At 31.6% G+C, this 18,522-nt stretch overlaps 1 protein-coding gene across 3 annotated transcripts in view; it reads left to right on the forward strand.

Annotated features, from left to right (window-relative positions):
* Nucleotides 1-18,522, forward strand: part of LOC124359879 (pericentrin-like) — a 128,854-nt gene that overhangs the window by 17,452 nt on the left and 92,880 nt on the right. For all 3 annotated transcript variants that reach the window (XM_046812993.1, XM_046813001.1, XM_046813009.1), the window contains exons 7-10: nucleotides 1,438-3,984; nucleotides 5,270-5,374; nucleotides 11,602-11,697; nucleotides 18,246-18,435. In XM_046812993.1, coding sequence (XP_046668949.1) covers nucleotides 1,438-3,984; nucleotides 5,270-5,374; nucleotides 11,602-11,697; nucleotides 18,246-18,435 — 2,938 coding nt within the window. The remainder of the gene's footprint in view (nucleotides 1-1,437; nucleotides 3,985-5,269; nucleotides 5,375-11,601; nucleotides 11,698-18,245; nucleotides 18,436-18,522) is intronic.

Consider the following 18,522-nt stretch of genomic DNA (forward strand, 5'->3'; position numbering starts at 1 on the left):
TTTATGTACCATAGTACATTATTAATGAGGCTTTATAGATGTTGAATACAAAATGTATTTATTATCCATTAATGATGTCCGAGGACAAGATATTACTTATTTGAGTCCCCTGGGCACACTAGCGCATCAGTGCATTGACTTGTTAGTGTTCTAATGTAAATGATCAGTAAAAACCTGTGTAGCTTCAATGCTGTATGGAATATTGGAGTGTGTCAGATTTTGAATTCTTAATGAAGAGTCAGACATTTTTGTACAGTAGTTTTTCTGTCTTCACTGTCCCGCTCTGTAATGTTTTGATATTATGTTAAAGCTCTAATTAAATACTTAATATTGTCATTTTGGATAAGAGTTCTCGATGAAGGAGTATAGTTAAATCTTTCTAAATATTTACTTTTGAAACTACAGAACTTAGTGAAAGTGATAGTGGAAAAGAAAAAATGTAATTTCATCATAAGAGTTACATTATAATAATGGTAAATACTACTATTATGTAGAATAGAACCTTCGCTCACGAGTAGAGTAGCGGGAGGAATGCTCTGCATCTGTCAGGTCTACCTATCAGTAACTTAATTATTACAGTATAGAGTCAAGAATTGAGAATCTGAAGTTTTTTCTTTCTAAACACTAATGGTTGGAATACATTATTCATGCCATCAGAAACTTTAAAGTTTAAAATGTCTATCTTGATCTTAAAATAACTATTTCCTTAGAAATTAATTTACTAAGTTGATATTTTCTAGTGCTGATTACTTTGAAGCTCAAGATTAAAAATAAAGTAGGCCTTGTGACAGTGCTTAAAGTCTAGCAGTAAGTGAAATATTTTTTGGGACTAGAATAGAATGAAAATTAATTTCTCAAAAACAGTACGAGTTTACACAACAACAAAATATGGTTGTATGTATGCCATTAATAATGTGAAGTATTCTATGAGGATGAAACTTTATTTATTTCAGTAAATTAAAAAAACCATCAAGTATCCCGACTCCTGAAATGTGTTTTATAAGGTGCAAATAAAATATACAGTTCGGAAATATGTTTCAGTGCATTAAAAAGGACCTTCTCTTAAAGAATACTTCAAAACATTTCTCAAAGAAAATCTTTTTATCTGTTTGTCTTAAAAAGGTAAAACAGGTTACTCTAGGAGAAGATCAAGAAAATATATTACATTATTTTTATTGGTTTCTATTAATTGACTTTAATAACTAACTTTTTATTAATTAATAATGATCCCATTACTCAATTGATAAAAATCAATGCAATTTAACCGTTGTATGATCTGTGAAGAGTATAATTTTTGGTCTTTTGCAGAAAATGTAATTTTTCATTGGTGATTACAAGTAATTATATATTTTAATTGGCTACTTTGAACAACATTTGTTGTGATTTAAATGATACTAACATACTATAGTGGTTATATTTCTCTATTATTTGTTGTAGGTGGAACTTCTGTCAAGCCAGAACCAAGAATACATTGACATGGTGCATTCTTTAAAAACAGCGTTGGATACTAGTAGTAAAAAGATTGACTCACAAAAAGAGGAATTAGTTTTGAAAAATCAAAAGCTAGAAAAGTATAAAAATGAGGCTTCTGAAGACATCAAGACATTGATGAGACAAGTGGAAGAGTTGAATCATGATGTATCGAATAAGGAGGTGGAAATGTTAAAGAATAGGGCGGAAATAGAACAGTTACGAAACCAACAGGAGGAGCAGATCAGGAGTCAACTTATTGCTCTCAAAAATGAACTGGAGAAGAAGTATGCTGAAGATGTGAGGAAAGTGGAATTGTTGTATGATGGGATGTTGTTGGAACATATTCGTAAATCAGAAGCAGATTTGAAGGCAGTAAGTAATACTGAAGAACTGGAAGCTTTGAAACTATCTTATCAAGAGCAAATGAATGCTTACAAGGAGGATTTGAATAATTTACTTGAAAAGAGTAAATTAAATGAAGAACAGTTATCTTGTGAACTTGAAAAACACAAACAAGACGCTGACTATTACAGACAACAAGTTGAAAATGTTGAAAATAAATTGGCAGAAGAAATACAGAGGATAAAACATGAATGTTATCTTGAATTGAGTAAATATGAAACTGAAATGAAGATGGATTTTGATGCAAAAAAGATCCAGTACTATAAAGAAGAAATAGATACTTTGAGTGCGAGACTTAAAGAATACGCCTTAAACGAGGCAAAAAAAGATGTTGAAACCGAAACTTACAGAATTGAACTTGAAAAAGTAGAAGATGATATGACTAGTGTCATTGATAAATTGAGCAAATATAAAGATGCGTATGAAAATCAGATGGAGCATACAAAACAACTAGAAAATAAATTGGACCAATTAAGAGAGTTAAATTTGCAGCTTCAAGCGAGTCTGCAGGAGTTTAAAAAAAATGAAGGACAACTTGTACATGAATTGAAAATGAAGCAAGCCAAACTACTTGAATATGAACAAAAGGCTTATGACTTTAATGAGAAAATACAATTTGAATCTAATCAAATAGGGCAAAAATATCAGGTAGTTATAGCAACATTTAAAGAACAAATCCAAAACTTGGTAGGTGAACTCGAGCGGAACAAACAGTTTTACGAGGAAGATCTTTCATGCTTAACTTCTAAAACATGTGAGCAGGAGAAGGAAATAAAACATCTCAAGGGTAAGATAACTCATATGATGAGAAATGGGAAAATCTATGATGAAATACAACAAATTGATACAAATTTAAAATCTTATAGTCAAGTAGAACAGTTAAACATTTTAAAAGAGAAAGTTGCTAGGGCAGAATATTTTAATGAATCTAATAAAGGATTATTCCAAAGTATTTTGAGTGGACTGAAAAATATCAAAACTGGTTTACAAACCATTGTTTATGGTAGCATAGAAGATTCTCCAGAGTTGGAACAGACCCAGTCAGGAGATGTTGACGAGTGTGAGATGGTTTTGCAAGATTTGGAGCAGACTATGCATGACCTGCAGCACATGGTTCAGTCTGGGAGTATCATGCTAGGTCCTACTCATCAGCCTAGTATGGTCACGTCCACACCCAATAATAACGAGACAGTTAAGAGTTGGATGAGGAAATGTGCCAGCCTGGAGAATGAGAACGAACAACTGACAAAGGAACTGGAGTTGCTCTCAGCCAACTTGAAGGAAATGGAACATTGTCTTCTGGTGGCCACACAGGAATCAAGCTCATTTAACAAGAAGTGTCAGAGTTTAGATGCCAAAATAACCGAACTGGAAAACTCCAAATTGTCAGAATTTATGCTTAAAAAAGAAAATAATGAACTTAAAGAACGATTGTCGTACATGGAACTTGCTGAAGACAGGTTTCACAAAGAGTTAGAAGCTTTACATGAAAACAATATTAAGTTAGAACAAAAGCTTCATAAAAATATACTAGATATACAAAATAAAATAGCAAAATCAGGAACAAATAAAGAGTTGGAAAACATATTATCTAATTTGAAAGCTAAATCTGAGGAAGTAATTACATTGAAGTCACAATTAGTACAGTTACAAAAGTCAGAAAAAGAGCTTAAATCTAAAATATATGAAATTCAGTCTAAGTATGATAAATTTGTTGCCCAGTATGAGTTTTTAACTTCTGAACTGGATGTTAAAAATAAAGAATTAGAAGATGTATGGGAAGAAAGGAATAAACTATCAACAGAAAATAAACTACTTAATGCCAAACTTTCATCAGTGCAAGACAAGCATCCTTTACAGAATTTAATGAAGTCAGATGCCTCAAGAAGTGAGTCAATTAATGAAGTATCTAATGATGGAAGGGATACTAAAAGTTTTAAAGATAGAAGTAGAGAACTGGAAAGTTTGAACAATTTGTCTTTAAGGAGACTACAGACAATGAGAATTTTAACTAGCACTCCAAACTTAAGTGACAAACTTAACACACTCCTTCCCAAGACCTCCTCTGTAGCGGAACAGATTGGATATCAACTGGAGCTGTTGGACCAGGTCTGTATATCAACATTCAGGAAGGGAGTTTTGTCAAATGAATTCCCAAAAAAGAATTTGTAATTAAACTACATATAATGAATTAGTTTACATTTAAAATACATACTACTACTTACCTTTAAAAAGCTACTACATTAAATAATGAATTAGTTTACATTTAAAATACATACTACTTACCTTTAAAAAGCTCCCAGTTTTTGGAAAAGGATAAACATTTTTCAATAGTCAACTCATCTTGTGGTATCTCATTTTAATGGTCTGTATTATATAAGTTTAGCTGTAATAATGTTTGCTTGGGAATACCAAATCTTAGTATAATAAATCAATGTTATATAACAGGGTGATCAGTGTGCGGGAAGTGTGGGAATTGTATTTAAATTTATTATGTACAGGAAACATGCCAGATACGTACAGCAATTTTCAGCAAAGTGCGTAAAAAGTTAAAAATAAAACGAAGCACGTCTAACGCTAATTTTTTGTTATCAAGTTTAAGGGTATTGGACAGCGTCGTCTTCGTCAAAGATTGGGTGAGTGAGGCGAGTTGACAATTCTAGGCCATTCGCCGACCGATAAGTTTAGACCAGGAAAACTAGGCATAGTTGGGAAATTTTAACAAAATGGAAAAGTCAGGGGATTTCGTGATAAACGGGAAAATTGTCCATTCACAGGGTGTCTACCGGTCACAGAAGTCCTGAAAAAGTTATGAATTTTAATGCAAGTTTGGAAACATCAAGCATGGACTTAAACTGGACACAGTTTTTAAAACAAAATTATTAAAGGAATTTCAAATTTAAAAAATCCTCAATGCTTATGAAATAAATTTTTATGAAGAAGAACTAAAATAGTTATGTAAATAACAAACCTAGACCTTTCCAAGTTTTTGTTCCTTTGTTTTTGTCCACTACATATTTTTTTATTCAAATCATATTTTATAGTATTTATCAACTGACAGCTTTCCTCTTTTCAGTAGTGTACATGTATAGTCCAGATTATTATACACTTTGTTTTACTTATTATATCTACACAGTCACAGAGATCCCTAATCTTGTTATGTTTTCTTTTCTTTACCCCTTGTTCACATAGAGACCTTTATATATTTTGTACATCTTAATCATGTTTTTTAATCATAGAAGACCTTCATAATAATATTTTTAGTATGTTAGGAATAGTCTTACTTTCATTCAACCATTAACTAATCACTTTTAAAATTAAAAAAATTACTGAGTTTTTGTGTGAAGTAAGTGGTGATGATTTCAGAAAGTAAATGGAATGTGTCATGTTGCAGCAATTAAAGGACTCTGCATATTACATGCCGACCATACCAGAGGAAGAGGACCAGGAGGAGGGTAATCTTGCACCACAACAAACCGGGCTCAGCAACGATCCTCAGGTTACACCATGACTTTATCTGTCCTGACATGCCTGCCTGTCTGTAACCATTGTTTACCTCCTACCTGCCTGTAACCGTTGTTCATTTGAGCTGCCTTTCTGTTACTGTTGTTTTCCTGACCTGCCTGTCTGTAACTGATGTTTTGTACTGTCCACTGTAACTACATAATATACTTGACAATCTATGCCTGCTTTCTGTGTTCTTTCATTTGTATATTATATTTGTCAATTCTGTGTCAATTAATTGTTGACATTACATTCTTGGTACATTGTATCTACATTTCATGACTATCTGGGAAGGAACCTTAATGTGGTATTGGAGAAATCTAAAATAATCTGATAAAATGTCAATATATTATTTTCAAGTATGTGCAGCGTTTGAGAAGTAATAATCATTTTATTTAAAGATCTGGCACATATTTACCACTTAAATTATTGAGATAATTATTGTTTGTGTACAAAACTTCACATTATTGTTTGCAAACATTAACAAAGAGAGACAATAAAAATTTTCATGAGTTGGAACAAAATAATTAATCTTTATTGTTTAGTAATTATTACTGAATATTTGATGCAGATGAAAGAGGGAGAGAGAATAGCTTATTAGAAATAAGAAAACTTGTTTAGTATCCAAACTTAATTCCACATGCTCCAACTGCAGAAAAATTATTAACATATTAACAGTTATTAGCATTTTAAATAAAATCATTTTTCTTTCATTAATAAACTAAATTTCACAATTTAGTTGTTTATATAGGGTGTCTTAAAAGTACCACCTCTCCCTATTAACTTTCTTATAAATAGAGATGGAGTGATTTACTTTGGGGGATGTTTTTATGTCCAATATAGGAGTTTTTTGACGTATGAAAATTTTTAACTCCCCTTCCCAAAATGTGGTGTATTGGGGGCAAGTCAAAATTTTAAAATAGGAATCCCTAGCAAGTGACACCTCATTTTAAAGCTATTATAAAAAGTAGAAGAATTGTGTATGCTAGAGGTCTCTAATGTTACTTTATCAGATTTGGTGGCTAATTAAAGTTTGAATTTCCTATAAAACCCGCACAGTTTAAGTTATATTTAAAGTTTAATTAGTAAAAAAACGAGGTTGTTTTTGGTTCATATAATATTTTTGAAATGCTTATCCATTATACTACATACATAAAATACTATAAAACTACCAAATTTAATTTATTATATACTTTTCTGAAGTGAAATAAAATACAATATAGTAATGTTACCAAAAGTAAAATTGTACTTGAAAAACCATTGATTTAGAAAACATATTATTATAAAATAATTATTCTGTTGATATTATTTTGTCATTGTACTGAGAGAAGTCTGTAAAATAAAATACATATGGTGTAATTAATTATGTTTTTCTTATTACACAAACAATTTGTATAAACAAAACTGTTACCCCCATTTGTCAAAAAAGTTAGTATTTCAAAAGATTTTTATGATTAAACTGTATAAAATCAAGTATAAAATCTAAATAAAATAATTTACATTAAATGTTTCTGAAATATAATAACAAATATTTTATTGTAATATTATAAGCCCTAAATGTGTCACTAAGTAAATAATGCCACTAACTGCTAACAAAATATTTAGAAGATACTTTTTTCAACTATAAGCATTTTTGTAAAACTCATCTTTCACAGGCATGTTTTCTTAATGCATTTCTATAATTATTATTTGTAACAGTTCTATAACAATGTTGGACACTCCAAAAAGAATGTTAAAAATGTTCATACAAAACTTAATCACTTAGCAACATGCAGATTAGACACATATGTTTTCACTATGCAAGACCTCAAACACAGGTGATGCTTACAGTGTGATCACATTTTACCCCATTGCAATAGTTGACATGAAGCTTCAAAGAGTTAATATCTGGATTTACTTAAATTGAAGAATCTTGTTTTCATAATGTACAAATTAACCAACTCCCAATTTTCAACAAAACTTTATTTTGTAGATAGATATAATATTAATTTTAACAGTTTGCTTGATTAATCACAATTTAGGATAAGCTGGTCTTAAATTCATCTGTTATTTTAAGTTCTCCAGTTTCTTTTTTTCAATTTCTTATTATAACTTTGGTTTTTCCATCATTATTAACATTGCTGGTAACAACAATAACATTACTGGGAAATCAGACAGGTTGTTAAGAAATTTTGTGTCCAGGGAATATTTATTCTTGTGATCATTCTACTGACTTTTTGGTTGTAAAATAATTTTGCTTAACATCCATGGTTCTTTGTAAGTTAATACATATGCTTTCTTCAAAATAAATTTATTCTTTAAGAAGAAATATGAATATAGAACAAAAACTCCAAAAGGTAGACGTTATAAAGTTTAGTTTTTGTTGAAATAATACTTGATCTTCCACATTATTCTGTATTTGCATACATTTGTTAGACTACATATTTTTATAAATGTAAATATCCTTAGACTAAATATAATATATTTTCTGAAACAACTGATCTTTTTACTAATGTGAATTTCACTGACACAAAACAAAATTCCCTTTGGTTGGGTGAGAACCTTATCACAGTTAGAAATTGTAATACTTTTAATTTTGTAAGGCATATTATTTAAGGAAACATTTTTACGTTCTACTTCTGTTGCACTGCAGGTTGGCATGTTATACAGTGTGGCGCAAAAAGAACATATGTATTTGAGTAGCATAGTATCAGTGGAGGGGAGGTATCAGTGAACGCTGAGTGACATTTTGTAGGTTAGAGCATCCAGATTTAGTAGCAGTAATGCAGTGGACCGTGGAATATCTCTTGTTAGCTGTTGAACAGTACTAATCGAACTAATCTGTTATCACTGTTCAACGAAGCTTCCTTAGAGAGTTTAAAGTCGAGTGTAACGATTTGATACCTGATCGCAGTACGATACTTCTTTTCATGCAACAGGATCAGTTACAAGGAATAAATTGACTGGTCATCCTCTTACAGCATGAACCCCGCAAAAAATTTACTGCTACAGCCTTAGTTCTTCAAAGTCCTCACTACTTGAATAGGTGGCATGCTGCGACCTTAGGGATATCACGTCGATCACTACAGTGCATCGTGAAATGTGAGTCGAAATTCTATCCTAACAAGATTATGGTTGTTCAGAAACTTCACAAACGTTAGTTTGATCAACGAAGAAATTTTGCGAGTGAATGTTTTATGTTGTTGGAAATGACAATGCTGTTTTAATGATTAATAATGAAGTTCACTTCTATATGATTGGATCTGTAAACAAGCAGAATTGTCGGTACTGGGAAGCTATTAAACCACAAGAAATGCAACAAAATTATTGCTACTGCACAATCCTAAAGTTATGGTATGATGTGTGGTCTTGAAAATTGTTATCGTTGGACCTTATGTCTTGTCATATTATATTTATTATCAAGTTTGAAGAAAAGCTCAAGAAGTTGCTATATGACTATATAGTGTTATTTTTTGACAAAATGTTTAAATTATCGAAAGTTGAATCCATGTTGGGTACCAAAATGAAGTACTCAAAACTAATTTTTTTTATACAATGTGTTGGATTTTCTTGAGCGGTACCATAATGAAGATGAAGTTTCATTATTGACCACTGGTTGGGTCAGTGCTAGGAATGAAAGACTCTGCTTTCTTAAATTTCAAATCACAACCGTGCATTCAAAAACTGCTTTGAAAGTGAAAGCCTAAACTGTGCATGGTATATCTTAATAATTTAGAAACATAATAACACTAAAAACATAACATACCAAATTATAACAATAGAAACTTATGATATAATAACATAATGTGTAACAATTTTAACTACGAAATAATAATACAAACTGTAACAATATAAAACAACTATGATATTTCGTAATTCAGGGCATGCTATGGCAATAACATATCCTACACATCTCCTTGTCTTCCAAAATACATACATAACAAACCATAGTTAACAATTCATAAATAACATTTCACAGATAACAGCTGGGCAATACGAGCTAAAGAATTAGTTTTTAATTATATACCAGAAAGATAACCTAACTAAATAAATATATAAAAGCTACAGAAATACCAAAATTTCCCACTCATTGAATCTTTAGTATGTAGGTCCCCCATCACCCCCTCAGGCAGATTATGTCAGCAAATTATATTCCAAAAATAGAGCAATTCAATTTGTGTCAAGCTACCAAAAAACTTTCAGCAGCCACCCAGCATTAAAATTCAGCTATAACTTAATAAATATGACAATGTGGCACCTAATTTTCCACAAGTAATACAATAACAGTGACACACTATAAAAGATCATAACAATAACATAAATATATAACAGAATAAACTATACAACTGAATAACAGTATTAAAAATATGCAACAAAGTAACAACCATATAAATAAAATACTCACAATAGACTATATAACTAAGTAGCAGTAACAAAAATGTATAAGAACTATGCAACTAATATAAACATTATTAATAGTGCACTCACATATACTTTGCTCTATTATGTGTAATAAATAAAGACAAATAAGTTTAAATTAAATAATTTAGCAATATAGACATTTTAAGTTTATCACAAATATAACACTTTCATTTTAAATTTTGGTTTTTTTTTTAAATTACAATATCAAACCCATACTTTTCAAGGAGACAAATAATTTTGGCTCCTGGTAACAAAAGTGTTGCCTACTTCTTTCTTTTTTTACTGTTGGCAACTGGAGTGTTACACAGTGAGCTACTCTCGTTATTTTGTTATATTCTCTAATTTTAAACTGATTGAGATGTGTATTTATGTAGATAAAGCAGCAGTATTTATATAATTGTTCAATTTTGAGCAAGTTATATTCCGAAAATAAATAACACCCTATCTCCTTTCTTTACACCAAAAATTATACGTACATCTTGCCTTTGACCTATTACAAGAAGCTTCTTTGCTGATGGGTAATTACCACCATAATGCGTTAATCCAAATCTGAGTGTGCTTCCAAACCATGCCTTGTAGGATTGAATTAAATATTTTGTTTTTAGAAAATTCCTCATGTGATGCAAAGCATAGTCAATTTTTCATAGAATTTTTGAATGCTGATCTGCATGGTGTTTCCATTTAAAGTACTGATCCACATATAGGCCAAGATATATTACTGTTTCCACTACTTGAATGCAGGTATAATTACATTTGTACATACCACTATGCTTATGACAATGAAGATTTAAAATTTTGCATTTTCTCTCTAGGCATAATGCTATGCTTTTTGATTTATTTGAATTAATTTATAATCTGTTATTTATAATCCAGATAAAACATTTATTCAGGTCTTTATTTAGTTTAGTTTTGAAAGACTATTATACACAGAGCAGACTAATGCTATATCATTTGCGATCTATTGAAATATCTTTGAATTCAACTGAATATACAACAAATCATTGATAAAAAAATATATATATAATTGGCCCAAGCACACCACCTTGAACTGTTCCATATATCAAGTCTAAAGAACTACTCACCACATCATTCACTTTTACTACTTGTGTCCTTGCTTTACAAAATGACTCAAGCCATTTAGTTGCACTCTCTTCTATTCCATACCTTCTAAATTTCGTAATTGGAATGTCCAAATCCAAAACATCAAACACTTTGTGTACTGATATTTATCTGAGGTGTTGACTATTGTACTTAAGTGTTTTTCCACTGCTATATCAGTGCCTCTTCCAGGCAGTGGATTATTATAATGTTAAAAAGAAGTGGAGCTAAATATTAAGATTTTCTTTCTAGATAGTTATATTTCTTTCATCAGTTCCACAACATGCCTTATTTTTTATAATTCATAACAAATGTGTGTGTGTACACCACTGCTTAGATTTTATATTTAACTACCAAAAAGAAGCAAAGCCTTATCCGAAATTTTGATTTTCTGAAATAGGCTTAGTTAGTCCCATCAACTTCAGAGAATTGCGTTCCTAGTGAGTGTGTTGAAGAATTAATATTTGTTTTTTGTTAGTGATGATAGTAACAACCACTCATTGATATATACAAAATTAAATTCTATAACGTTTATTTCACAACTGAAGAGGTTATAGTTTATAGAGATTTTTGTAATTTCATAATTTATTAATGATTAAAAATATTAATAAATATCGAAATCATTTTAAACATAAAAAAAGTTATGAGTTAGGCTAAAAAATAAAAGGTGAATTCATATTTACTTATAATGATATTTAATGTTGTGTAAATGTCACATTCCAGATTATCAGGAGGGGTGGCCTAGTGTATTGTCGCAGTGGGTTGGCTCTCAGACAGCTGCTCAGTGTGTTGTTTGATGAGTACACATCGTGCATCAAGGTTTGTGATTTATTTCACTTAGTTTTATTATAGAATTAATTGTGATTTGCAGTCTAATTTGTCACTTGTACAGGATGTGAGTTGAGTTGAGAAACTGGAATTTACGTAAGGTGAGATGTATTAGGTAGTGGAAGGGGCTCCCACTGTTGTAGCATTTTATCACAGACCTATTAACCAATTGGTATTGAGTTATAAGTGTTACTCGTGTTATCGTGACAGGACTGAAACACGACTTGCGAGATTCACTTGTAATCTAGTTTCATAGTTTTACTTGTCCAAATAATTACTGTATATGGAAATATGCTGAATAATTACTCTTATATACACTTTTTATACATTTACAGTGATAACCACCAAGGTGACAGTTTTATTTTATATTTATAAGTATAATAGACTTAATGTAACGTTTCTTTTACTGAAGACTGTGTTTTCATTTTGATGAACATAATAGTTTTTTGTATTATTTAACAGACCCTAATGGAAAATTTTAAAAAATTGATTCTTGCAGGTTGGAATATTTTGTTTGTATGGATAGGCAACACTATTTTGTCACTAAAATATCATTATTACTATGTACATTTAAATTTCTTACAATTTATATTCTTGGTAACAAATTATATATATTATATGTATGTATATATATATATATATATATATATATATATATATATATACATACATATATTATATATTATATATCATACACTTTTTTGGAAGGAATTTTCTATAAAACATTTTGGTTAAGTATTATTTTGTTATTATTACTTACTTTTATAGCAGTTACTAAATACCTTTCCATTTGCTTATTAATTAATTAATGTCCGAATGTACCATGATTGGCTCTTTATTCCTTTCCCATTGGAGTAATGAATCTTTTGAAAATGTGAAGCTGATAAGTAACACATTAATAAAGTGGGAATTACTTTTTTCAAAAGAAGTGGATTTCAACAATTTTGCATGTTTAAAAAACTCATTAATCGTCTGTTTTTTAAGCTACAACCGTTCTGGAGTGTAGTAAACAGTGAAAGAAACGGACGACAACAATAGTTGCAATTTCAAATCTGTATCGCAACAAATAATAAAGTGGTTGATAATCCTGCTAAACACCTCAATACTTTCTTCACTCAGGTAGCTGAATTGACTCTAAAACAGAACCAAAAGAATCTAGAAAACCAAAATGACAACCTGCCTAAAATATATGAGTGTTAAAGTTCATTAATTTTAACCTTAACTAACAATAAAGAAGTAAGAGCTATCATAAACTCTCTTAAGTCAAAACTATCGAGTGGAATGGACAAATATTCGTCTATGCTCATAAAACATTGTGCTGAAGAAGTAACACCACCTTTAGTGAGCATTATAAACAAATCATTTACCCTCTGTCAATTTCCCTCTGCAATGAAGTAACACCACCTTTAGTGAGCATTATAAACAAATCATTTACCCTCTGTCAATTTCCCTCTGCAATGAAAATATCCAAAATGTATCCAAAAAAACAAAAAAAAGGACTTACAATTGAAGTACAAAATTATCAACCAATACCATTGGTTTGTACTTTTTCAAAAATAATGGAAAAAGTGATTCTTAACAGATTTAGGAAACATCTAGAGCAATCAAATCTAATTACCAATTCTCAACATGGGTTCTTGAAAGGAAACTCTACCACTTCTGCCATTATTAGCCTTGTTGAATATATCATTGACCAAACTGACAAAGAAAATTACATCTCTGCACTTTTCCTTGACTATACTAAAGCTTTTGACTGCCTAGAACATGATTTGATCTTAAGGAAACTATCATCCTTAGATATCAGATGTACAGTCAACAACTGTTTCCTAAAGGACAATCCCAAATAGTTAAGGTGTAGAGCACTATACTTGGCCTTAAAACACACACAATATCTGTTACACGAGAAGTACCTCAAGGATCCATTCTAGGTCCAGTCCTCGTTGTTATTTTTGTCAATGATTTCCCAACATACCTCCAAGACCACAATACCACATGTGTGATGTATGCTGCAAATGACACAACACTCTTGATAAAAAATATCACTGCTAAAGGAGTGTACATTACTGTATCTAACTTGCTAAATAAGGCAGTATTGCAGAGGAAGTAACCTGGCTGTTAACACATTAAAACATACAATTAAATTTCAGTAAAAGAAAGGACCACATTACTGACGTAACAACTGAAAACCATGTGAGATTCCTTGGTATCACTCTGGATGGGAATCTCACTGGACTGAGCACTTAAACAGCCTCCGTAAAAAATTCAGCACTGGCACATATATTGTCTGGCAGATAAATTGGATTGCGAATTTTCAGGCAGCAATGACAGTTTACCATTCACTAATAAAAGCCTATATGAGGTACGGGTTTGTTGTGTGGGGTGGATCCTCTGCTGGAAATTTCAACGAGTGCTCATACTACAGAAAAATCCATAAGAATACTTGTACCCCAACAAAGCTGCAGATATTCTTTCAAATCCATGGGAATAATGACAGTTACTGGGCTGTACATTCAAAGATTAGTTTTGCATTCTCATCAGCTGGATCTCCAAACAGGGCAAGACCTCCACTGACATAACACCCGTCACGTAGCCAATTTTGTTTTGCCTCCACACCATACAGCACTTTTTGAAAAAAACCATCTTACATCGGCTTAAAATTGTGGAACATTACTAAGCACTCTCAAAAGACTGAAGGGAGAAGCTCTGAGAGGAAACTCAACAACTTCCTTGTAAACCAGCCATTTTACACTCTTGAAGAATTCTTAGAAGCATGCAGGGAAGAATGGTAATTTCAAGACGCACCCCGATATTATTTATTGTCAACAATATTAATTTCAATATACGAGGTGTGTCCAAAAAGTATCCGACCTAGACGTCTGGCATGAACTGACGTTACTCTGCGGCAACGGCAATCTGGTCCCCTTCAAAGTACTCTCCTCCACAAGCCACTACCTTATTCCAACGCTCCTCCCACTTCCGGAAACACTCCTTAAATTCATTTTGCGGAATGGCTAACAGGTCCTTCGTCGCATTTTGTTTTATTTGTTCAACATCGTTAAATCTTTTTCCTTTCAAAGGAATTTTTAATTTCGGAAATAGCCAGAAGTCACAAGGAGCTATGTCAGGACTGTAGGGAGGCTGTCGTAGTTGGTTGATGTCGTGTTTGACCAAAAAACGCTGAATAAGATTTGAGGAATGAGCTGGCGCGTTGTCGTGGTGCAGGATCCAGTCACGGCTTGTCCACAGTTCAGGTCGTTTCCTTTGCACTGCATCTCGTAGCCGCCTTAGGACCTCAAGATAATACTCCTTATTCACTGTCTGGTCTCTTGGAGCATATTCGTGATGAACAACACCGTCCTGGTAAAAAAAAAACTGTCAGCATTGTCTTGACATTGCTTCGACTTTGTCTTGCTTTTTTCGGCCGTTGCTCTTCTCGAGTTTTCCACTGTGAAGATTGAGCCTTTGTTTCAGGGTCGTAGCCATAAACCCATGACTCATCACCAGTAATAACTTTTTTAAATAGTCCTGGGCCACTTTTTATTAAATCCAGATTGTCCTGTGCGATTTCAAGTCGACAGTTCTTTTGGTCTTCTATCAGCAGCCGAGGAACAAATTTTGCTGAAACATGGTTCATTTTTAAATCTTCGTGTAAAATGTTACAAACTGACGATTTTGGTATTCCTAAATCTTCTTCCAGCTCTCGGACAGTCAATCGACGGTTTTCATTAATTGCTGCACGAACACGTTCAACATTTTCAGCGTTTCTGGCCTGCCAGATCGGTCATCACTCTCCACTGATATGCGGCCATTTTAAAACCGCCTAAACCACTCTTTTATTTGTGTATCGCCCATAGACACGTCACCATAAACTTTCCGTGTCATAGTAATCGTCTCTGATGCTGAATGGCCAAGTTTTTGGCAAAATTTAATACAAATGCGCTGCTCAACACGTTCAGTCGTATTGAAATGCGACACACACACATGGCAGTACTGTATGGAACAGAGCGCTGTGACTCACTGAGTGACCGGATCGTATTCAATGCCTAATATGGGAAGGAGTAGGCTCGCCCCTCCCCTCCAATAACCGGTTCAAGCCGGTCGGTTATGCCGCGGTCGCCTACTGATCGGCGGTCAGATACTTTTTGGACAGACATTTATAAATTTATCTGTTATGTTTTAAACATATGTGATTATTACTATTCTTGAAGAATGTGTAAATAAAGAAATTAGTCCATTATCTATTTCTAGAAATATGATTGTATTCATAAAAAAATGAATTTTACAACAAAATACAGAAGTAAAAAACTAGTTTTACAAAAAATATAATTACAAAGTGAGCACTAATATATTTGAATATTTTTAATTAAACATCTTTGGAAACGTTGTATATATTACAGTTTAAAAATATCTATGTTTCCAGATAGTGTTTCTTCTATCATTTAATATGCTTTTAACTGCTGCCAGATTTAAAAAAATTAAAAGCTGATAGATTTATTTTTGATTTTGTAATGGCAGTTTTGGTTTTTACACAAAACAAAGTGTTATGGTATAAGTATCAGTTTAATTTGTTTACTGGATTTTGTGGAAATGGCAAGAGATAAATGCTCATTCCAATTGTGACAGAGATACTTTTTGGTATTTTGCCTCTTCCCAAGTTGCATAAAAAAATGGAAACTAAATTTTAGCATTGAAGTGTATATTTTTGTAGTAAAAAATTAGCAGTTATAGAATGCTTTATGTTTTATTATAAATTACCTTTAAATTGATTCTAGTTTTTATGTGTTTAGGGTGTAGATTAAAACATGTTTAATGCAAGCCTGGTTTGTGCCATTTGTAATGGAGGAATAACTAGTGATTGGATAATCAATATAATATATGTTTATAATTATAATTATTATTTTTATATAATATCGAAAGATAATTTTGAATGGCATCAATAGTTTGTTAAATATACATGATATGACTATATATTTGTATAAATTAAATTTACATTGAGACAGAAAAAGTTTTTACGATTCTTACTTGAACACACACAAAAAATAAAACTTAAAATGAAAGGTATAAGACAAAGCTATTTAATTTTAAGTAACCGTTTCCACATCTCTAATAACAGTGGCAGTATTTATACTGTATTGAACACTAGAGAAAATTCAGATAAGGTTGAATAATTTGCTCATAGGGATATTAATTGATTAAATTTGGTTGATACATTTGATTACTATGTGTGCTAAATCTGATGTTTTAAATTCCCACTAATATGAGAAAATTCTTCTCTATTTGAGAGACTACTTTGGAGATGTCCAATTAATTGGACAGTTACAAAATTTACATTTAACCTAAATATTAAATATAACAGTTTTTGTAATAAAATATAGTATCAGTGTGTTAATTATTAATCATTGTATTCAAATATAGCAATATCTTCAATTAATTTATGCCGGATTATGAAAGAGACATAAATAGCTTCATAAATTGTTTTTATACTCTGGGTATATTCGTTATCAACTGCTGCCAGCAAATACTGACTGCATGTAACCCATTCCTTGTTCTGTTTCAGTTGATGTTGATTGTTGTTTATATCATGGGTTACATTGCTTCTTTGTTTATTTGGTTATGTACTATGTGCAATCATTATAATAATTCTTGTAGCTTACCATTGGGATGAGTAAATTAAATTTGAGTGATCTACAACTAATGACAGCTGTACATCTTTTTAAGTAAGTCTATAAATATTATGTAGCAAAAAATGAAACAACACACTCTCATTATGAAAACAACATTTTGAAACATAATAACAAGAAAAAATAAAAGAAATAATATTTAATTTTGTTAAGTAGTTAGTTTGTTACAATTATTTAGAAAACACATTTAGATAAATAACAAAAATTATAAATGCTGTAAAAATTCAGATTTTGGACTGAAATTGGAAATAATATAGTCAAATAGTAGTAGATGACAAAAAGCACAAATGAAGTTAACTATAAGCCAAAGTGTATAAAATTGTTATATAAATAAAAGATTATAAATACCTGTAGCTGTAAACATTAAAAAGTTACAAGCATGTTGATAACACTATGAAAATGCCTCAAATGTGCCTGGTCTTTCTTCCTAGTTAATCTGAAGTTTTGCATATCTCTAAAGAGATAATGTGGCTGATCTATAAGCTGCTTTATTGTGTTTGGTTACCTGTGCTGCTGAGCATGAAAATATCTCCCTGGTGTTCAAATAACTTTAATTCAATAACAATCGTAAATGATTGCCAACAAGTATATTCACATATTGAGGGCATACTAAATATAATATCTACATAGAGTGCAAGTGATGTAGGAGGGGTAGCTGAGATGGTCACTCTCCCTACGAAGACAAGTATAGCACTGCACACACTGTATTCATCTTTGTCCTCTTTGAAAGCATATGTACACTAATAATGATAGCAGGAACATTTTGCCATCCAAGAGATTGCCTTGAGATGTTATACATATGATATATTTTTAAAGAACTTCTGCAGTTAATTTATGAAGGAAATTTGTTGCTTTTAGAATCTTCTCTTGCCATGGAAAGAAGAATGTGAAACATTGGATTTTAATTTACACAAATATTTGGACATAAACTCAAGCAACAATAGCCCTATACAAGTGGATCAGACAGATCAGGTGGGAGACAAAGAGGGCAATCATGAAGAGAGGAGGGATCTGTCAGGTGACATGGGTGCTCGACTTCAGAATACAGGTAAAGAAAGTGGTCATCATTTTTAACTTTCAGAGTTTCACATCTTGGTACGAATAAACTTATAAATGAAGGCAACATATTGGTGAA

This window comes from Homalodisca vitripennis, chromosome 1 (genome assembly GCF_021130785.1).
Source record: "Homalodisca vitripennis isolate AUS2020 chromosome 1, UT_GWSS_2.1, whole genome shotgun sequence".
Lineage (NCBI taxonomy): Eukaryota > Metazoa > Arthropoda > Insecta > Hemiptera > Cicadellidae > Homalodisca > Homalodisca vitripennis.